This window comes from Palaemon carinicauda, chromosome 18, assembly GCF_036898095.1.
Source record: "Palaemon carinicauda isolate YSFRI2023 chromosome 18, ASM3689809v2, whole genome shotgun sequence".
NCBI lineage: Eukaryota > Metazoa > Arthropoda > Malacostraca > Decapoda > Palaemonidae > Palaemon > Palaemon carinicauda.
Window position 1 is genome coordinate 37,163,260 of NC_090742.1, and position 24,390 is coordinate 37,187,649.

The following is a 24,390-nucleotide window of genomic DNA, read 5'->3' on the forward strand; positions in this document are numbered from 1 at the left end:
AAGATTTTAGAGACGAATTCGATAATATTTCAAGTTTACGTTTCGAAAGTAAAAGTTAGGTAATTGTAATTTTAGGCCTAAGCCCAAGAAGAGATGAATGTATAGTATTACCTGTCGAGCTAGTATAAATCAGACAAGGGTGACGGAGATTTTTATGTAATATATATATATATATATATATATATATATATATATATATATATATATATATATATATATATATATATATATATGTATGTATATATATATATATATATATATATATATATATATATATATATATATATATATATATATATATATATATATATATATATATTGTGTGTGTATGTATGTAAAACAACAATCATTATTAATATTTTCTCGAAATGTACATGGGGGTATTTGCACTGGATACTTTAATGAATTCCAGATGAAACGTTTCTTACCGTATGAAGCGAGTTTTTTTAGGCTTCGTGTGGGCCTAGTTCTCGAATAATAGCGAAAGTTATTAAAATTATTTTTATTCAGTATGCGATGAAATAACTTTTATTAATGTATTAACATTTAGTTTCTTCCTGTAATCTATATGCATTAAAGTCAACTCCTTAAACTTTCCAGAGTAGTATGATATAGTGATGTATGATTTTACATACGTTTGACTAAATTTAGGTACTTTACATACAATAAAGAATGTTTGTATTAGCTTTCACGGACGGATTTTGCCTAAGAATTTCATTACCACCTTAATTATAAATCCTAGCTAAATGTAAGAGTAGTCAACTGGTTATGATTTAGGAGATATTTATTGTGGCCAATTTGTTTTGATTTAAGAGACATTTAATGTGACCAACTTGTTAAGATTTAAAAGCATTTTAATACGGCCAACTTGTTATGGTTTAGAAGACATTTAATGTGGCCAACTTGTTATGGTTTAGAAGACATTTAATAAGGTCAACTTGTTATGATTTACGAGACATTTAATGTGGCCAACTTGTTATGATTTTGTAGAAAGTTAATGTAGCCAACTGGTTATAGATTTAGGAGGCAGTTAATGTGGCCAACTTATTATGACTTAGGAAACATTTAATATGGCCAACTTGTCATGATTTAAGAGACCTTTAATGTGGCCAACTCTCTATGATTTAGGAGGCATTTGATGTGACCAACTGTTACCATATAGGAGACATTTAATGTGGCCATCTTGTTATGATTTAGGAGGCATTTAATGTGGCCAACTTGTTATAATTTAGGAGAGATTTAATGTGACCATCGCGTTAAGATTTAAGAGACATTTAATGTGGCCAACTTATTATGATTTAGGAAACGTTTAATGTGACCAACTGTTCCGATATAGGAGACATTTAATGTGGCCAACTTGTTACAATTTAGGAGGCATTTAATGTGGCCAACTTGTTATAATTTAGGAGAGATTTAATGTGACCATCGTGTTAAGATTTAAGAGACATTTAATGTGGCCAACTTGTTATGATTTAGGAAACGTTTAATGTGACCAATTGTTCCGATATAGGAGACATTTAAGGTGGCCAACTTGTTACAATTTAGGAGGCATTTAATGTGGCCAACTTGTTATAATTTAAGAAACATTTATTGTGGCCATCGTGTTACGATTTAGGAAACATTGAACTTATGATTTAGGAGACATTTAATGTGGCCAACTTGTTATGAATTTCAAGATATTCAATGAGGCCTTCTTGTTATGACTTGGGAGACATTTAATATAGCCAACTTGTTATGATTTAGGAGGCAGTTAATGTGGCCAACGTGTTATGATTTAGGAGACATTTAATGTGGCCAACTTGTTATAATTGAGGAGACAGTTAATGTGGCCAACTTGTCATGATTTAGGAGACAGTTAATGTAGTTAATTTTTTATGATTTAGGAGATATTTAAATGTGCTCAACTGGTTATGGTTTAGAAGACATTTAATGTTGCAAACTTATTATAGTTTAGAAGACATTTAATGTAGCCAACTTGTTACGAGTTAGGAAACATTTAATGATGGCCAACTTGTTTTGATTTACGAGACATTTAATGTGGCCAACTTGTTATGATTTTGTAGAATGTTAATATAGCCAACTGGTTATTGATTTAAGAGGCAGTTAATTTAATGTGGCCAACTTGTTATAATAAAGGAAACATTTAATGTGACCAACTTGTTATGATTTAAGAAACATTTAATCTGGCCAACTTATTATGATTTAGAAAACATTTAATGTGGCCAACGTATTATGATTTAGGAAACATTTAATGTGACCAACTTGTTATGGTTTAAGAGACATTTAATGTGGCCAACTTGTCATGAATTAGGGGACATTTAATGTGACCAACTGTTCCAATATAGGAGACATTTAATATGGCCAACTTCTTATGATTAAGGATGCATTTAATGTGGCTAATTTGTTTTCGTTTAGGAGACATTTAATGTGTGCATCGTGTTATGATTTAGGAGACCTTTAATGTGGTCAACTTGTTATGATTTAGAAGACATTTAATGTGGCCAACTTGTTATGATGAGATATTTAATGTGGCCATCTTGTTATGACTTAGGAGACATTTAATGTGACCAACCGGTTGTAATTTAGGAGACAGTTTATATGGCGAACATTTTATGATTTAGGAGCCATTTAATATGGTCAACTTGTTTTGATTTAGGAGATATTTAATGTCGCCAACTTGATAAGATTTAGGAGGCAGATAATGTTGCCTACTTCTTATGATTAAGGAGACATTTAATGTGGCCAACTTGTTATGATGTAAGAGATACTTAATGTGGCCAACTTGTTATGATTTAGGAGACATTTAATGTGGCCAACTTGTTATGATGTAGTGGCCATTTATTGTGGCCAACTTGTTATGATTTAGGAGACATTTAATGTGGCCAACTTGTTATGATTAGTGGCCATTTATTGTGGCCAACTTGTTATGATTTAGGAAATTGTTTTTTCACTTGGCCCTGAAGCTTTGTCTTAACTTGTTTGGTTTCCGGCTCTCTTGTGGAATCTGAAGTGTTTTCACATCTATATTGCCTATTTATTTTTTTTAACTTTTACAGCTTTGAGAATAAAGTATTTTTAATTAATACTGTCGCATAAGTATTTTACCCTGTGATAAATAATGTAATACAAATCATTCTCTCTCTCTCTCTCTCTCTCTCTCTCTCTCTCTCTCTCTCTTGATACATTGTTATAACTAAGGAGCACGTCAAAGGCAAGTTGTTTCTGACAAAAAAGTACAAACTTAGATCCCACCAATGTCTTTGGTCACTAGCAAAATATTGGCTTTTATAATATTATTTAGATATAGTTACCAGTATAGCCTTTTAAAACTTGAAATATTTTAGTTATATGAATAATTTCATCTTTAAATTATATACAATTTAATTTATTTCTTATATTTTTTAACAAAGTATTTATTCATTTATTTACTTTATTCTTCGTAACAATTCATCAAAAACTAACTGAAGTGCTGAATTACCCTTTGGGTTCAAGTTCTAGTCATTTAGTCTCTCTCTCTCTCTCTCTCTCTCTCTCTCTCTCTCTCTCTCTCTACGAGTTCCCCTGCCAACAATGAAACCCTAAGCATATGCAAATGACGAACCATTCTATGTTTAAGATAACTTACTTGCTGTCTTTCCTCCCAGAAGCCTGAAGGAGCTGGCAAGCAGATTCAGGGAGCAGATGAAGAGGTAAAGGAGAAATGCCAGAAGCAATATCTTTCCAAATATGGACAGGGTTTTCAGCAGACGACGGCCATGGGTCCCGCCACATAGTCCTCTCTCTTCAACCCTTCCTTCCCCTGTTGAAGTGAAAACAACAAAAAAAGGTTAGATGAGACGACTGTAAATATTAAATGTTAGATAAGACGAGGAAAGACATTTACGACTTAGATAAGATAACTGGAAAGATGGAGATAGACAAAATTACAGAGAAGATGAGGTGTTAGATAAGACGGTAGAAGAAATTACTGGAATAGATAAGACAAAGGAAGACATATAACTAGTTACATAAGATACTTGGAAAGATGGCGTGATAGATAAAACCAAAAGAAATATAATGGGATAGATAAGACAAATGCAAAGATGAAATGTTAGCTAAATATGACTAGAAAGATAAAACGTCCTATATGGTGTACAGAAAGACAGTTGGAGAGACAAAGCAAGACGAGAAAAGACATACTGTATTTGTGTTAGATAAGACGAATACAAAGTCTTGAGGTTTGCAATAACAACTATAAAGATAATATGACTTCCTTTTGACTTTTGTACCTTTTTTGTGGTTAATAGAAGATTGATTTTTATTCATCTTCTTTATTTAAGCAAAAGGTTTACAGTAAATCATTTGTGTTTAAAGGTAAGGAAACTAACAATTAACCATGACATGTCGAACCTTAATTCTGTCGTAAATTTGAAGAAGAATGACCTTGTACGTAAAGAATGTGGCAGGGATGAAGATGAAAGGGATTTGAAAGGAGATAATTGGAACTTACTATTCAATATGGCTTCGAGTTATAGAAATGTTTATTTCAACCGGGAATTTAATTGTTTGTATACTACTCGTATACATTATCTGATTTGTGATCTGTTAGGAATTCGGCAAGTCGTCTCTTACTGTCGCTATGATTAGGTATCAACGGTTGTCTTTACTTCGTCAGGAATAATACATTTCACAAGTGATGTGTTTATTACAGTTGATATATATATATATATATATATATATATATATATATATATATATATATATATATATATATATATATACAGTATATATATAATTTATATGTACAGTATATCATATGTGTGTGTGTGTATAAATATAATTTTTTTTTAGTCCTAATGCCCTGTTTGCTATTATTTGTCTATACAATTTCATGTAAACAGATGGTACTGAAAATATTATTATTATTATTATTATTATTATTATTATTATTATTATTATTATTATTATTATTACAAGCTCAAGGGTTGAGACAGGGAAAGCAGTATAGTGTGGAAAGAAAATAGAGAAGTAACTAGTAAACTAGAAATGATAAAAAATATATGTAATATAATAAGATTAGTGACATCATTAAAATAGACCAATCCTTTATAAATTATGAACCGAGTCTTGAGTGAACTTGTTCTACAGAAAATTATTTGCTACAAATTTGAATTTCTCAAGTTCCACCGATTCAACCTACAGATTAAGAAAATCCCTCAGAAATCTAGCCACAGCTGAAATAAATCTTCCAGAATAATGTGTAGCATTGGGTCTTATGCCAGATGGAAGTCAAGTATAAGAATTAAAATCATAACCACTACTACGTACATGTTGGAAAGATCGGAATGCAAATGATGATCAGAATTATGAGAAATCTTATATAACATATACACAGAATTGAAAGACCATGCCAGAGATCAATACCCTGATCAGGGTAAGGAACGTAATAAACCGAAAGGGTTTGTCCAACAGATTGAGATAGTAGAAAAAACTCGAAACATAATAGGACAAAAGAATTTAAACATTTTATCAGAATAAATTGATCACCAAACATCTTGAAAGAATTTCTCAATAAGTCAATATTTTGTGGAACTGAAAGAAAAACAGGCTAAATGTCGTTCTCAAAAGAATAGAACCTTTTTTTTTACTGTTCCTCAATACTAGACACATCACTGGCTTTCATTTCTAAAGGAATATTCTCACTCATTATGGAAATAATAATTACAAATAATTATAATTCGTATCAGCTACACACGGCGTTAAAGTTCTTGATAATGTACGATTAGTGAATTGACTTAAGTAGTAGATGTACAGAATTCGTTTCCCAAGGATAATTTTCAATCTTTTTGGAGAAAATTTCTTGTCCGTGGCCATTGTTACATCATCGCCGCCTTCAGATAATAATTGAGCCAGTCATGGCAGTAATGTAGCAATAAAGAACTTGTATTGGTATTAAAAGTTCTTTAGTATAATTTATACTTAGTTATTATAGATTTAACAGTCAATTAGGATTCGTTGTACATGAGCTCTAGAGCACTGGATACTTTGATAAAAGGCTACCAGCGTCAAAATGGGACCAAAAAAGGGGAGACATGCAGTAGAGCTAATTATCAGATCTTTAGAGGCTTGCTGAGAAACGGAAGGATCGACCCCTCTGGCGCCAGCCACTCTAAAGAGGGAAATTGATCTAGTGGTAGAGCGACTTATTGATTATGTAACATCGATTAAAAAAAAAAAAAAAAAAAAAAAAACTATCTTTATAGGTGCCTGTTTCCCAATAGGAATGATGTTATTCTATTCTAAAAAACTGTGTTCTTTAGTAACAAAAAGTTATTTGGTAGTTTAATTTGTTACATTGGTTCTTTCCCATTATGATAAAAGTCATTACAGTTATTGAATTTTGGTCGTTCATCTTCGTCATTGTTACATAATTTATGTATAGAATCATCTTTAATTTCCTTCGAATCACAAAATCGTTATTCCAGCCGCCTATGAAGATTTTTTTTTTATATATGTCTAAATATTGATGATATTAGCAACAGCCAGAGCAGAACCAGTAATGCAAATAGTAGTATTACTATTAGATTGTAATAGTAGTAGTAGTAGTAGTAGTAGTAGTAGTATTCATTGTTGTTGTTCTGTTATTAAACCGTATAGCATAGATAAAGGTATATTAAAAATATATTAATTAATTCTAGTCATTCCTAGTTGTAAGGTTATTGATACTAACTGTGATAAAATAAGCACAACTCATAAATATTAAAAATCTTGACTCTCTTGTTTTGTTCTTTTACGTCTCTTTGCTTTTTTTATTACTCCCTTTCTTCACATGTGTGGACATGTAAAGATGAATATGTATGCAATTCTGGGCTTGCAATAATTTGATATATCGGAGTGACATCAAAAGTCCAAAAGCAGTATTATAAAAAAAAAGAAAAACATTCGTTGGAAAATATCATAGTACAGTATTAAAAGTCATATACGGTGAATTGATGCTTTAATTTATATAAGCTTTCGACATATGAGTTTATTTCCAACATCCCCCCTCCTTAAAAAGTATAATTCACTTTTATTAGCAAAATATTGATTCAAAATTATTCTTGAAAAAAGCTATCGGCAATGTCTACATCAATTCACGAAACTAAAGAAAAACACATTTTCATTCCTTTTGAAGAGAATATCGTCTGAGAAATATTCTGGTATCAACATCGACATCGATTTGTTCTTTAGGCTTCAATTCCTTGCCATTCTTTTCTGGACCTCACTGGTCTCTAACTTGTACCGCGCAGTTCATGCCTCGTGATCCCATGACAAGGGAGATCGAGTTTTATCTCTCTCTGATGTGAAAATACAGCCCTTTTTTTTTACGATATATTGGGTCAAATTGATTTTTTTCAAGTTATTGGTGTTTTTATGATAGTCCTCTCAGGGTCTCTCATATTTCAAATTATATAGAACTATATCTTCGGGTCTTTTATGAATTCGGATGCTAAACATAGAGTCGGCACTGCTTTATATAATGTAATTTTGTTTCTCTTCGATAAGTCTTCTTCGTTTCACTCTTAGAAGACGAGCTTGTGGGGCAACTGCGCGGTGTGTGACCTTGCTTTTGTCCTAATGGTTGGGCCTCTCGTCGTTGCATATGTCGGTATATTGCGTTGTAACGTTTCTTAGCCCATCAGATAATTTGTGACTTACATAATCGAGTCTGTTTACTGCCTTTGACTCCGAAGAGTTTATCGCTTTGAATTTAATGTTCTGTTTGTTGTTGTTATATTAAGTATGTAGGTTTTTTGTGTGAAATCTGTTCATGTCTGAGAGGTGATCTGGTGTAACTGCAAGTTTGCATCTTAGGTATGTCTGTCATTATGTGCAGGAAATCTGGCGGCTTTTAGTGAAAATCTCACTGCCAGGAAGGTGAACTGTGGTGTATTGTAAGCTTATCTCTTATAAATTTCTGTTATGATTAAAAAGAAAGTAATTGAAGATAGTATACTGCACGTGACATCACGTTTTAATGCCATTCTATAGTGAACATCATGATTAATATATAATGACTGATTGCTGATGAATGACTTCTCGAAATAGGGTCATTGTTTATTCGGCCACCCTCATATGCCATTCACGCTATGTTGATAACGCAAAGGTAATTTGGATATTCATGACGACAATCTTATCCGATATTGTTACACCTGTGTCCTGCTATTGGTGAGATTTAGGTTTCAAACGCATTAGATAATCAATCGATTGATTTCCTTTATGATGCACCATTGAATACCACCTAATAAGAACCTTTTTATCTTCTTAAATTCCTCTCGACCTTTTTATCTAGATCACATCAATCTATCTTCATTTCCGCTCCCAATCAACTCGTCCTATCTCTTCGAGTTGTGGTGGCCTGTTGGAAACGTCCTTGCCTGGTGATCGCTAGACTGGGGTTTGAGTCCCGCTCAAACTCGTTAGTTCCTTTGGTCGCTCTAACCTCACTATCCTTGTGAGCTAAGGATGGGGGGTTTGGGGGAGCCTATGTTGTTATCTGGTGAGTCATCAGCAGACATCGCCCTGCCCATCGTTGGTCCTAGCTTGGGGTGAAGAGGGTGCTTAGGCTCTAATATTATTCATGGTCAGTCTCTAGGGGCATTGTCCTATGTGATAGGGCAATGTCACTGTCCCTTGTCTCTGCCATTCATGAGCGGCTTTTAAGCATATCCTTCGATCAGTGTATCCTGTGTAGTCCTTGAATTCCCCTCGCCGGTAATTTGAACGGGAGGAACCCTATCCTTGAACGCACCCCCACAACCCCCTTCAATAATTTGGGTCCCGCCCACTATCAGGGCCAAGGTCGAGGCGCTATGGGGCGGGTGAATTTTCAAACTAATGGGGATGGATGGATGGGTGCAAAGGGGGTAGAACTTGACATTAAACTCCAGGGACAGTTTCATATCGATCGCCTCTCTCTCTCTCCTCTCTCTCTCTCTCTCCTCTCTCTCCCTCTCTCTCTCTCTCCTCTCTCTCTCTCTCTCTCTCATGGATTTAATATATTTATCTTTAATTGCTTATCTTCTTTGCAATTAATTCACTTAGTAGTTGCAAATGAAAAATACGATTCCTCTCTCTCTCTCTCTCTCTCTCTCCTCTCTCTCTCTCTCTCTTCCTCATCTCTCTCTCTCTCTCTCTCTCTCTCCTCTCTCTCTCTCTCTCTCATGAATTTAATAATTTATAATCTCTAATGTCTTATCTTCTTTGCAATTCATTTACTTAGTAGTTTGCAGATGAAAAATACGATTCTCTCTCTCTCTCTCTCTCTCTCTCTCCTCTCTCTCTCTCCTCTCTCTCTCTCTCTCTCTCTCTCTCTCTCTCATGATTTTGATAATCAATAATCTCTAATTTCTCATCTTTGCAATTCCTTCACTTAGTAGTTACAGATGGAAAATACGATCTCTCTCTCTCTCTCTCTCTCTCTCTCTCTCTCTCATCTCTCTCTCTCTCTCTCTCTCTCTTCTCTCTCTCTCTCAATATAGCTGCCCTCGTTCCGCTGCGCATTTCATGGTATATCTTATCATCCATAGCTAGAAATAATAAAAAATAACCTATAGATTCTATCGCTTTGCCTTTTGTTCTTTTATTCTGACCCACACATACACTCACACACGTAAATGTATATATATATTGCTATTTTTATGTTTTTTTTTTGTTTTCAATGTATATATATATATATATATATATATATATATATATATATATATATATATATATATATATATATATATATATTGCTATTTTTATGTTAATTTTCTTTGTTTTCTCTTACGGTCGTCACTCCCAGAAGCAAATAATTTCTATGCTAAGGCGTACTGAAGAATAGATTATCATTGACAGTTTTTCAAAACTGATTCTCGTTGCAGAATTTAACGGTGAAGATCGAGAGAGAGAGAGAGAGAGAGAGAGAGAGACGAGAGAGAGAGAGAGAGAGAACCCAAGGTCAATCTAACACAGACACTGATAGAGAGACGAAGGTCACATATACAGACACAGAGGGATTCTTTGCAGGTCCAACTTCGTTCCGCCCCCACGTCATGTTTATTGCTGCGTCGGATGACTTCTACCTTTCAAGGTTATTTCATGGCTGTCTTATTTTCAAGGCCCACCGATTTCAATCAAAGGCCACTACTGTTTTATGAATTAATACATTCGTCGTTACCTCTTCAGTTAGACAATTTCCTTTTGCCTAAGTTGAAAGTTTATTTTGAAGGGAAGAATATTCTAAAGGAACCATCGGTGATCGAATTTCTTTAACTTTTGTTGGACGAATCGTTTCTTCCCGAAAATTATGGCCAACCCGCAGTGGTTCCAATAATCTTTACCGCAGCCATGCAGCAAATACCGGCCACGAAGGTTCATAAACAAAAACATGACCCATTGGTGTCATAAAAAAGGGAGGGATTTCAACAAAAAGAAAAAAAAAAAAAAAGATATCATTTGGATTTTTCTGGAAAACTAAAAACGAATTCAGAAGACGAAATTCTGTTGGGCGTTTCACTAATAATTAAACACCGCTGGATGAATGAACGACTTGGACGGAGATAATCATTTATTTGATAAGGATATTAATGAGGAATATTGCGCTGAGAGACGTCAGAAATTAATCTGGATTTGAAAGAAACTAATAATTAATCTCGAGTTACCCTTAGGGGACTATGAGTTATGTATAGTTGGGGCAAAAAATTATAAATGTGTTTTTAGTTATTAACTTGGTTGTTTTAATTAGAGTTATAATATCCCATTTTAATTTTACCTGTTGTATTTCACATAGGTTCTACGAAGAGATGATGTTCAAAGTTATATAGTGAATTTATAGAATCTACATGACTTGATACGTAAACCATGAACTATTACGTAATGGGTTATTAAATTAAATAAAACACTGAGTACAACATATGCTCAAGGAATAAGTGAGATATGAAAAATGCAGCAAAATTACCTCAATATAACATATGTTGCCATTTAACACCCATCCTCAGTCCCTAACTCTCTTAGTCCCGCAGTCTACCCCAGTCTCCTACTCTAGCGCCCACATCCCGCCATCCAGTTCACACCGGTTTTACAAGCTGCTGGGAGACGCGTCGCATTACAGAACTGCATATGCCATGAATTTATAGCTTCATTTATGCATGGGATTCTTACGTTAGAATGGCTAAAGTATAATTCGGCTTTTATAAATTTCAAGAGTGAAAAAATTTCGTCCTTAAATTACCACTTCCACTCGATATGGTCACACTCTACGGTGAGACCACGCCGTATTTCATTACTTATCTATTTAATGTTATAATGAGCCATGTAATATTAACATTTGAAATATTTAAATGATAACGCCAAGTAATTTGCCTTGGTCCCACAATTATGGAATTTAAAATGCAATAAATAGTGTACTGCAATCAGCAGCTTACTAGAATATCCTAATTTTAGGATAATGATAAGTGAATGAACTGCAAAGCAGCGGAATTAGCATTAACGAACAAAAAGTAAAAGTCATGGACGTATTCAAACCTGTGTCTCTTAACGTAAACAAACAGTAATAATTATGGGCCCCAGGCGAACAGTGAAAACATACTTATTATTAGCACAGTCGTGGATACCATATAGTTTAAGAGTATTGCCAATAGGTCTTGTTTTAAAAAAAAAAAAAATTCTAATTTCTTTGTCAGAGCTTTTCTATTCCAGTGAAATTAACAATATATGCAATAGTATATATATATATATATATATATATATATATATATATATATATATATATATATATATATATATATATTAATATATATATATATATTTATATATATATATATATATATATAATATATATATATATATATATATATATATATATATATATATATATATAACTGTATATATATGTGTGGGTGGTGGGTGGGTATATGTGCGTTTGTTTTCATGTGTGCATCAAATATCTTCATACCTACATTAGATAAATTCTGTAAATAATATATAAATCCCGTTTTTAATTGATAGTTCCCAACATATTATTGACGAGCAAAACGATATTCAATAAAAGTAATTCAGAAAATTAATCATAAGACGATCTTAGATTTATTTAATTTTTCTTTAAATGATGAACCATTACATGTCTTATTTTTCCAATGTTAGAAAAATGAATTAACAATCCCTATCTTGAAAGTGTAATTTATGCAAATTTATTCAAATGTATCTATTACCATGTTTAAAGAAAAATATTTTTTTTATTGAGTTTTATATTTACCTTTAGAGTTTATTATAGCAAATCAGTACTGACATTAAGAAGGAAAGAGTTAATTTGAAATACTGATATTACCCACCGACAAGGGCTCATTAAGTGTATAAATATTTCATAGATAAAAACTTACGAAAAATTTATATTATGTGAAAAAGATTGTGATTGAAAACAATATGTTTATTTTAAAAAACAAAATGAAGATTAACCTATAAAAATATCATGTGGTGATTGAAATAGATGTAACCATTTGAGATGAAATAGAAAAATGTTGGAAAATGGTGCAACGATCGAAATGAAAAGAGGATAAAACGACAGTCGATGTTCTAGTTAGGGTGGAAAATATTTCAATTAGGTCAGCTATTAGCCCTGCCGAGAGAGAGAGAGAGAGAGAGAGAGAGAGAGAGAGAGAGAGAGAGAGAGAGAGAGAGAGAGAGAGAGAGATTTACTTTCCCCTTGTACAAAATAAGAGAAAGATGATGCAAAGGAGACCACGATCACAGGGGAGTTTTTTTATGGAAATTACCAGCGAAACAATATAAAAACTCCTTAACTTTTTGCCGATAAACATTATAATATTCAAATTGACAAGACATAACTAAATCACACATTAACTTTCTTCTGTTTACTGTTGTGGTAAATCATTACATCCCATTTATCGACGTTAATATCATGTCAATTTTGTTTTATTAGTATGGATATTGATTACGCTATCAAGCTTAGCGAACGAATTACAGAATAATTACCTTGGTGGTAGCAACTCTTAAGAATATTTAATCTAGGACAGAAACCCCGATCAATTAATGATATAGTTATCCGCATCTTCAATTAAAATGGCTCAGCCATCGTAAATTTTGGTTTGGAACTCTGTTTTGAGGGCGTGGTTTGTCTTACACTACTCATCATACAGACTTCACAGGAAGTTCCAGTGTATGCAATTTCGTCTTCAAGTGCTTACTATAAGTTCTGCTGATTGATTTCGGCAGAAAATTAACATAATGTTCAGTTCCAAAATGCAATTGTTAATTCACAAAACCAAAAGGTTTTTTCCTGGCACTTTATTTTTGTATGTTATCATTATGGTTCTCACAAAATAACTAGTATGTATGAAAAGATTTAATACGCTCTCGTTAATCATCTTTCCAAATCAAGAATAAAACAGTTAAACTTAGCTCAACAGAGATATTGTCAGCTAGTCGTAGTTGATCACACATTTTATTGCCGCATTAGGCTTTTAATTAATTAGTTGTTAAGCAGTAGTTGTTTACGTAGTGTTGGTAATTGCCTGACACGCCTAACGGTTTAATTGGTGACCTTATTTACGAAATTTATAGCTTTAAATATGTTACTTAGAGGTATATTCCACTACTCTGAAATATAATTATCCTTTATGTTATAAAAAATTTGGTCAGTAACTTGACATAAATACTTTTTGGGGCATTTATTGGTTATACGTCTTCGCAAGTAATCCGTGTAGCAGTTCATTTAGTAATATAGAGACATAAGTAAGATCATTCTAGAATAAAAACAGATATGTAAGCACTGATTATTAATGTAGGATCGAAAAGTAATTTGTAGTTCTGAAATTTGGCATATGTCAACTCCATGTTTTTTATTAACGTTTTTCTAGCTATAATCACGGAGAGTGCAATTGTTGGCGAATTTTTCATCTGTACTGTATGTGTTTCATACACGCTCTTATACTGTAACGGTTTTTATATTTTATATTCTCACTCGCTCTTCTCTGTAATGTTAATAGACCATCTTGTCTTCTCATGCTAGCATCAGATTTTTCATATTTGAATTTTCGTGACGTTCTTGTTCACAAGTAGCTGTAAAAAAAAACTCGTTGAGTGTTTAGTAAAGTTCAATTGCATTCACCTTGCCTCTCAGTTATCACTTAACTGGCACCTCCGCACACAATGACTGAATTAAAATATAAATGTGAATGCCATATCCAAATAGAGATTATCTTTTTTACAGAGATGTTAAAAGTGCACTTGGTGACACAGAACTTATAGTCTATGGTACTTTTACCCCCCCCCCCCCAAAAAAAAAAAAAAAAAAAAAAAAAACACACACACAAGGGCTTTGACTTGAGATGTCTTTTTTACAGAGATGTTAAAAGTGCACTTGGTGACACAAAACTTATAGTCTATGGTACTTGAAAAAAAAAAAGAAATAAAAAAAAAACAGGGCTTTAACTTCAGATCGTTTATTGGGGACCTCATCAGAATTTACGAGCATAAAATGGATTCTGAGGCTTTCCATTTTATTGTACATTCTACCGACTAACCATGACTTTGATTAATCTGGTTTTGAAATGACTTACATAGACTTCATTATGCACTTTTTAAAATCATCTGAACTTTAGCGTACTGCCATTTTATTTTCATAATACCACTACAAATTTAAACAGTATTCCCATTAATATATTCCTGGATAAAAATAATTAGTGACTTAACACTTTGTCAAACCCTTACCAGCAATTAAGTCGCTCGCTTATTGCCTACGCAAAATAAGACTGCTTTGTGTGGCGAAAGTATGCACTCTACTGAGTGCCCCCTAGTTTTCATTGTTAGTGCGAAGGTGTCTTATTTTTTTTTTTTTTTTTTTTTTTTTTTTTTTTTACAGACTGCTCTGAAGGATGTATAGATATCGTTACTCGAGAAAATATTCTAGCATTCTTTAACATTTGCCCATCAAACTTTGCACCAGCTTTAAAATATTCGTATAAGGCATCAATATATAAGTAAGACACCTACGCTACGATATCAATCATACACACAAGTACAGATATGCTCTTGCGGTTCCAGGAGTATCATTTCGTAAGAACCCTTTGGATTTCAAACGGATTCATCGTAAATCTCCTGATTCCAAAAATACCCACTCAATATCAACAGTCGTGCAAGGGGGCGGGGTTTCTTGCCATGAAATATTGCCTGCAGGACACGCTCCCATTAATGCAAAAATAAACGGGAATTACACTTTCCGGGAAGATCGGTATTGACAAGGACAACCAAAACTGGGTCTGTAATCATTTGGATGGGGAGGGAATAGAAGGAAAGGATGGGGGGTGGTTAGATTCAGAGAGAAAGAAGGAGAGAAGAGTCGGAAAAGAGAGAGAGAGAGAGAGAGAGAGAGAGAGAGAGAGAGAGAGAGAGAGAGAGAGAGAGAGAGAGAGAGAGAGATAAAATAAAAGGGGTGAAGGCCGACGGAGAAAGAAAGAGGTAAAAACTAATAGAAAACGAAGCGAAAGCAAAGAGTCAGGAGAGAAGGAAAAGGGAAAGAAAAACGGGTTAAAGAAGGGTGTAGAAAGGGAGGAAGAAAATGGTATATTAGAAAAATAAATCGAGAAGTAATAGAAGTGAAAACGAAAAGGAAGAAAAGCAAGGAAGTGAATGACAAATTGAACAAAGGAAATATAAAGTAGGGAAAAAAAGGAGTGGAATAGAGTGGAATCTGAATAAGGAGAAAGAAAAACTGAAAAGAAAAAGAGGTTAAGGGAGAGGAAGAAAGAAATCATAGAAGAATTTATGCATAAAAATGGGGCGAAGAAGTTGGGGAAGGGGGAAGGGGGAGGTGCAAGGAACATAAGGCGTGGATCAGACGGACAAGGACACAAGACGGAAGGGTCGGTCAACTCATTGGGAAATCCCAGAGCTCTCTCTCTCTCTCTCTCTCTCTCTCTCTCTCTCTCTCTCTCTCTCTCCTCTCTCTCTCTCTCTCTCTCTCTCTCTCGGGTGAGACAGCGCTTTTAAGTAAAAGAAGGTCTGTGTTCATATTTTCCTTCATAGGGTGAGTTGTATATTTTCAGAAAATGTACACCAAAGTTTATATTTGGTGCACGTATTTCTTTAACGGTTATGTTGTATAGCTAGGTGCATATTTTTAAATAAAAGTCAGTTCAGTTCGGTGCATCTTTCCCCTAAGAAGTTGATTTTGTATTTGCTGTTTATTTCCCCTTTAAGGTTGACATGTATATTTCCGCTTAGAACTTGATATGTATATTTGGTGTATATTTCCCTTTGAAGCTTGACGTGTATATTGGGTGTATATTTCCCACTAAGGCTTGGTGGGTGTATATATTGTATATTTCTATGAATACTTGAAATGTATCATTCTGATATATTTTTCCTTTGCATGAATTATTTAAATAGTTATTCCCTTCTTTTCCTTCTTTTCATTTCAATGAATGAATCCGGTTTTCGTGCCTTCTTTAGTCGGATAATATAGTTTGTCTGACATGAAATGAATTATCTTTACGTAACCTTTTTCGTAAATCACACGCGCGCACACACACACACACACACACACACACACATATATATATATATATATATATATATATATATATATATATATATATATATATATATATATATATATATATGTGTGTGTGTGTGTGTGTGTGTATACATATATATATATGTATATATATACACACATACATACATTCACACACAGGAGGGGGTGCTGAAAAGTTCCTGGCTTTAAGGGTATCGTGAAAGGGTAGAGCAGTTATTTTGATAGGGGAGGTAGAACAACTATTTAGGAGAAGACAGGCAAAAATGCATCTCTCTCTCTCTCTCTCTCTCTCTCTCTCTCTCTCTCTCTCTCTCTCTCTCCTCTCTCTCTCTCTCTCTCTCTCTATATATATATATATATATATATATATGTAATATACTGTATATATATATATATATATATATATATATATATATATATATATATATATATATATATATATATATATATATATATGTGTGTGTGTGTGTGTGTGTGTATGTATGTGTGTATGTGTGCATATATGTAACATGTATATACATATATGTATATATAATATATACTCTATATTTGCTATATATACGTGTATATATATATATATATATATATATATATATGCCCTTTCTGATTGGGAATATCTTAACGTAGTGAAAAGGTTTGTGCATCGCCATCATCAGCACAGCTGTACTAGTCAGGGCCATCCATACAAGACTGGTATAATGTGACAGATCAGACAAAATTCTTCCACCGTCACCAATCTGTATTGGCCGGCGTAGTAATGAAAACATGAGTAAAGACATGTCTAAGGCCTTTGTCCTGCATTGGACTAGAAACGGTTGCATTTGTTGTTGTTGTTGTGTGTGTATATATATATATATATATATATATATATATATATATATATATATATATATATATATATATATATATGTATATATATATATATATATATATATATATATATATATATATATATATATATATATATATATATATACATAAATTTATGGAACTATGTTCCTGCAAACGTACATTAGTTCGTGCGAGGGCGTGCTAGCATGAAGCCATACGAGGACGGCTACACATTTCCCAGACACGTAAAAGCAACGTTGCGTGAACAGACGGAACCCATGCACTACTTTCGTGTTCCAATTCAAGGACCAGTAACGATCGTTCATATCCGATAGTGCTACTTCCATACATCTACTGTACTCTGTCAGTGTCTTATTATAATTATCTTCCATTTTTTTACTTTTTCATATATGTACTTTGTATTCTGCGGGAACTCCTTTAATATGTGATTGGAGCATTTTGATTATTTTTGTATTCTTAAATAAAAATAGTATTCATCTTTCGGTGAACACTCATTCATTGTGTTTCGTGTCAACAGTTTTCTTTTTTTTGAGTGCATGTGTTAAAATCGACCTCTTAACAAGGCTACTTTCTTCATTTTCCAAATATTAAATAGCTAATTTTATTCTCAGTCTTGTCATTTTACTTTTATTTTTTCTTTCGTTCATAATGTCTTATTTCATATCCGTCTACCTTCTACTTATATATCCCCTTTCTCTCTTCCAATGAATTCTTTTTACTTTAGCTTTATATTCTTACCTTTCGTTTATATCTCAAATAACCTTTTCTTCTTCATTGTCCTTTTACTCTCTTAAATCATCGATTTGCAGGTCACTTCACCCTTTCTCCCCATTTGACCTTCAGTTTCATTCCCCCATTCTCTGCCAAGATTTCTTCCCCTTCACTAACCTCCTCCTCCTCCTCCTCCTCCTCCTCCTCCTCCTCCTCCCTAACCCCATTTCATGGCCCTTTATCCCTCCCGAGGCCTCTCTGAAACCAGGAAGTTACTCGACGAAATACAAAAAGAAGAACGAAATAGAAAATTGAAAGGAAGCTTAAAGAAGACATTTGCTATCATTTCTTTTACGTCTCTCATTTATTTTCGATTTTCTCTTGTGTTTTCCAGCTTTCCTTAACACGACGCTCTGAAGTATCTAGTCAAAGGCCTCTAATATTATTAAGATGTTTAAAAATAAATACGATATTTTTTCTTATTTTCGATTTGTATGTTTCAAAATATTCTGAAAAAAGTATCCTGAACTTTTATTTTTATCATTTTCCTTTCCGTAATCTTATGATTGATTTTTTGATTTTCGAATATTGGAAATTATTAAATTATTACGACGCGTAAAAATATAATTCTTTTTGTGTGGTATGGAGTTCATATTGCACAAAGTACTACGGCTGAATGGAAAAGATTAAAATATCGGGCAAATCATATTCGTCCAGACAAATAAAGTTTTGATCTTTAACAATAAAAATAATACAACCACATTCGTCTCTCGTTGTCGATTCATCAATACTTTTAATAACAAAAACAGAAAATCCTATATATTTATTATTCGGGTTTGTATTCTCTATTTATTTTTATCATTACCTATTGTATTTCTGTGAACTGTGCTGAAGGCAAAAAAAAAAAAAAAAAAAAAAAAAAAAAAAAAAAAAAAAAAAAAAAAAAAAAAAAAAAACCAACTACTACCAACCATTCGTTGCTCCTCTTAGCTTAGCTAAAATTAGCATCAACTTGCGAATATTGAAGGCAAAAATTGTGCTGCGCCATTTCTGACTACTGAGGCTTTGTCATTACGAACATGTAAGAAATTGTGTTTATTTTTCTAGCCCTAATGACCTCATTCAGTAAATTCGTCACTTAAAGGCTTTAGTAGCTTGGGTACTTTCAATAGATTTGACTTTGATATCTCAATTACTAGCAAGTTTTATTTACAACTTGTAAGTTCTTGAAGCAGCTTTACGAATGGTTTATGCAAATTTTTATGGCAAGAGGCTAAAAGATACTAGGAACTGTGTATTATATGGACAGTTTTGAAAGAAAGATGCTTGCAAATTTGATTTAGACGTGGTTGATTTGGTAAAACAAAATTTCATAATATTCGTGGCCCAATCAGGATGTAGGCAAATTAAACTGCTTTCTGGACTTTCAGAAGGGATTTTTTTTATCTTATGCCTCGCAGAATCTTAACTTAACCCAACTGTGATGCTAGATTGATAAGTCAGTTGGTCAACCAATCAACTGGGATCGGTTAAACTAGGAGGCCAGATATTATGGGAGAATATAGATTTAGAGTGAAATATAACGGGGAAGAACCAACTGCTTATTTTTATATCCAATTTAGGTCTAAGTATTTCTCCAGCTTGTAAGACTTGCTGCTGTCTTTCCCGATGAGGTCTACGTCTGTTCCGTTGATTAGTAGAGGTTAGGTTTATAAAAGAAGCAATTAACCTATATATCTAGTAAGAGATCTTAGTATAAAATGATTCAATCCGCAAATAAATTAACTACCTATAAAATATTAGTTTGCTGTCTGATAGTTATAATGTAATTTGTTCTAATTTTACCTATTCTGTCAGAAATAAATTACTTGTAGTGATATCAGTAATATTATTAGTAAATAAAAATAATGGTCATGATGACAGTGATGATGATGGTGATGGAAGAAATGTCAGCAATTACATGAATATAGTGACTAGTTAACCTTTAAAGGTCATCAAGGTGATATATTGTCCCGTTCCTTCGTGGGGATATGAAACACCGATATGTATCATAAGAATTATTCACATCTCATTTCCCTTAGGGAAATAATTTTATGCTCAGAATTTTCAATCATTAATATAATATTATTTCTAAGGAAATTACCTTCGACCTCTCATGGCAATCATCTATTGTAATAGATATTTTAGGAATAATGCTTGTAATGATATGAAAGACATACTGAATTTGCTGATATGATATGTACGCCTTCTATATTGTATACACCTGTGAATATTCTCACTAAAAATATGTGCATCCTAGCCTATTATTTTACAACAGAAGGTAGAGTAATCATCCAGTCTTTGATTTCTTTAGCATGTAATATTTATATCATACCATCATAGATAGATTTTTTGGTAATTCTCGTTCGTGCACAGTCTTTGATGACTAATAAATCATGGAATCGTATTATGACGTAAAATCAGCGATGTTTATATGACGAAAGCAAGGCCGTTGAGGTGTGATCAGGCGCTTGTAAGTAGGAAGCAGCAAGGCTGAGGGTACAATGTTAATAGAAAATCGATATTTAAGAGGCACACTTATGTTTGCACACTGGAGAGAGAGAGAGAGAGAGAGAGAGAGAGAGAGAGAGAGAGAGAGAGAGAGAGAGAGAGAGAGAGAGAGAGAGAGAGAGAGAGAGAGAAATTGTTAAAGAAAGAGCAAACTCACTTTCACCTTGGGACATACAGTGGATTATTTTTTCTACTATTTTTTGAGCAAATGATAAATATATAGTTATACAGCAACAGTGGATTAGTCATAGAGGAAATGATTTAGAGAGTCAGGGAAAATTGAAATGAAATTAAAGCAATACGTGCAAAGACCTTAGACTTAAAATAATATCTGAGTTGAATAGAACCTGCCCTTTGATGAAACAAACTGAATGTTCTAATAGTTTATCTAAGGGTAACCCACCTAGACAGTCTAGTCACGTGACTGATTTGACTGAAATTCTGATGAAGTGGTCAGTCTAGTGTCTTTATATAGCTCAGAATTGAAGTTTGTAGGTAAGGGGGAGGGGGAGTTAATCGCTTATAAAGCAACCAATCCTATTTGAAAGCGAGATCATGGATATAAAGAAAGCGCAGACATAAATGAACACCAAAGCTTAATCTTAAAAGAGAAAGTGATTTTATGTTAAATCCTTCTTTTCAACGACAATCAGCTCGTCTATATACACGTAAACATATCTGATAAGTGGGTTGATCGTATAGTTTTTTTTTCAACATCGGGTCTCATTTATTATTTGTAATTGGAAAGTCATTTCTAAAAAAAAAAGATCGAATACTTCGCAAAAATAATGGAAATATTCCATATTTCTCTATTAGATTAATCTGTATATATGATTCTGTTCATATACACTTACATTCATGTATTATATAAAAATCCAAAAAATAAGCATCTGGATATTTTCAAATAGAAAATTCTTTGCCAGTGGGAGTCAAATCTCAATCTGATGGTACAGGAGTTGTAAATGAAAATGAATTAGGAAGAGAAAAGTTTATCCAGTTTTGCAACAGATTCATCATGCATGCTCACACAACATAATCTGTGTACGTTATCAAGGCATAATCACAATGAGGGTGCACTTAAAATTATTATCGCTTTCTCTCTCATAATATATATATATTATAAATATATATATATATATATATATATATATATATATATATATATATATATATATATATATATATATATATATATATGCATATATATATATATATATATATATATATATATATATATATATATATATATATATACATACATACATACATACATACATACATACATACATACATACATACATAAGCGTATATGTGTTTATTAATAACGATTGTTAAAAGCGTCAAATAAGTCTCATATAGACGTATAATGATGTAGCAAAAACACTTTCGTCAAGAAGACGATGAATTAAATTTATGGATTAGAACTATATAACCTTGGCTGAGGCCTTTTAGGTCATTTAGTACTCAAGCATCGGGCATTAAGCATAGCTGTTATTATTATTATTATTATTATTATTATTATTATTATTATTATTATTATTATTATTATTATTATTATTATTATTATTAGCTAAGCTACAACCCTAGTTTAAAAGTATGATGCTAAAAGCCCAAGGGCTCCAAAAGGGAAAAAATGAAAGGTGTTTGATGGCAATCTTTATCCATATATCAATTTATTTAAAGTTTAATATACAGTCATCAGCATACTTTGGTGGAGAATACTGAAAGTTGTTATTATTGACTTAAGAATAGTGAAAGCGTTTATAGTCTCCATAGTGAAGTGTGGCCATCAAATCCCGTAGAGTTTATATCAACTTATGGAATTATAGACAGTACTTATAAAAAAGCACATTTATGTAAATAAAATTGTGGTTGCATCACACTTTACATTGGTATTACTTATACTTAACTTTACAAACTATTCCCTTCCATGGTTAGATAGGTAAGCGCCCTCACTCTTCTTTCACCCAGCTTTCATATCATCTGACTAAAATAGTATTTCAGTGTTAAAATATATCCAAGTTTCTTTAATTTTAACATGTACCCATTAGTGACTGGAAAAGTCGGAAGAATTATGTAAGATCACTAAATTAATGGGCCAGATAGATCATTGACATAATTTCTATAGAATGGTACAGAATATTTTCCAGAAAAAAGTTTTTACAGGAGATTATACCTATATAAATCTACTATAATTCTGATGGGACTGGGACATTGAAATTTAAATCGATCGCTGTGTTTCGGATGAGTTTATATAGAAATTAGCATATCTACTTTTTATTAGATTGTAACATTACTAGAAACTGGAAAATGTATAAAAGTTCTTCGAAATCGTATTCTCTCTCACTGTTCTATTTTTATCTAACACACACATACATACAAACGCACACACACACACACACACACACACACATATATATATATATATATATATATATATATATATATATATATATATATATATATATATATATATATATATGTATATATATATATATATATATATATATATATATATACATATATATATATACATATATATATATATATATATATATATATATATATATATATATATATATATATATATATATACACATACATATTATATATCCTGTGTGGCTGAAGCAGTCTGTGTGTAATAAAGTAAGTTTAAACTTGTACCTAGCTGGGTATGCATATTGAGGGTACTTTGTTAAAGCTTTGTGAATGAAAAAATTCAGATGTTAAATTCCCCATTTTGCTTGTACGTAATATAAGAATCATTTCATGCAGCTGAAAATCTAATTTCTGAGTTTGACTTTCAAATCGCCTGAGTACATAGAATGCTCGTCCTTAATTAATTATGTATGAATTTAGCATGTTCGTAATTTTCATTTGCGGAATTTCTCAACGCTAAGCAGATCAGTTTGTTACGCTACGCAGATTTAATCTTATATCATCTACCTTGCAAAGCCTACCAAGAAAAAAAAAAAAAAAAAAAAAAAAAAAAAAAAAAAAAAAAAAAAAAAAAAAAAAAAAAAAAAAGCACTTAGCACTATAAAGGTAGGCGTGGTAAATGCGGTATAACCTTACTAAAAGCTTTCTCGACTGCAAGATACATAATCTTTTAAAGTTTTAGAGTCCACTTTCTTATTCCCTTGAGTGTTAACCCAACAACATCTCTGTGGCATAAAAAATAGTCGGAGGAGCGTAATTTAACTATAATATTTAGAGGAGTGTAAGATTAAAAATATTCAGAGGAGTGTGAGATAACAAATATTCAGAGGAGTGTAAGATATCAAATTTTTAGGGGAGTGTTAGATGACAAATATCCAGAGGAGTGTAAAATAACAAATATGTAGAGGAGTGTAAGATAACAAATATTCAGAGGATTGTAAAATAACAAATATGTAGAGGAGTGTAAGAAAACAAATATTCAGAGGAGTGTAAAATAACAAATATGTAGAGGAGTATAAGATAACAAATATTCAGAGGAGTGTAAAATAATAAATATGTAGAGAAGTGTAAGATAACAAATATTCAGAGGAGTGTAAAATAACAAATGTGTAGAGGAGTGTAAGTTGTAGAGGAGTGTAAGATAACAAATATTCAGAGGAGTGTAAGTTGTAGAGGAGTGTAAGATAACAAATATTCAGAGGAGTGTAAAATAACAAATGTGTAGAGGAGTGTAAGTTGTAGAGGAGTGTAAGATAACAAATATTCAGAGGAGTGTAAAATAA

At 32.5% G+C, this 24,390-nt stretch overlaps 1 protein-coding gene across 1 annotated transcript in view; it reads right to left on the reverse strand.

Moving 5' to 3' along the window:
* Positions 1-24,390, reverse strand: part of LOC137657775 (sodium-dependent phosphate transport protein 2A-like) — a 35,539-nt gene that overhangs the window by 5,566 nt on the left and 5,583 nt on the right. Inside the window, exon 4 of the mRNA XM_068392285.1 lies at positions 3,626-3,799. Within this exon, the coding sequence (XP_068248386.1) occupies positions 3,626-3,799 (174 nt within the window). The remainder of the gene's footprint in view (positions 1-3,625; positions 3,800-24,390) is intronic.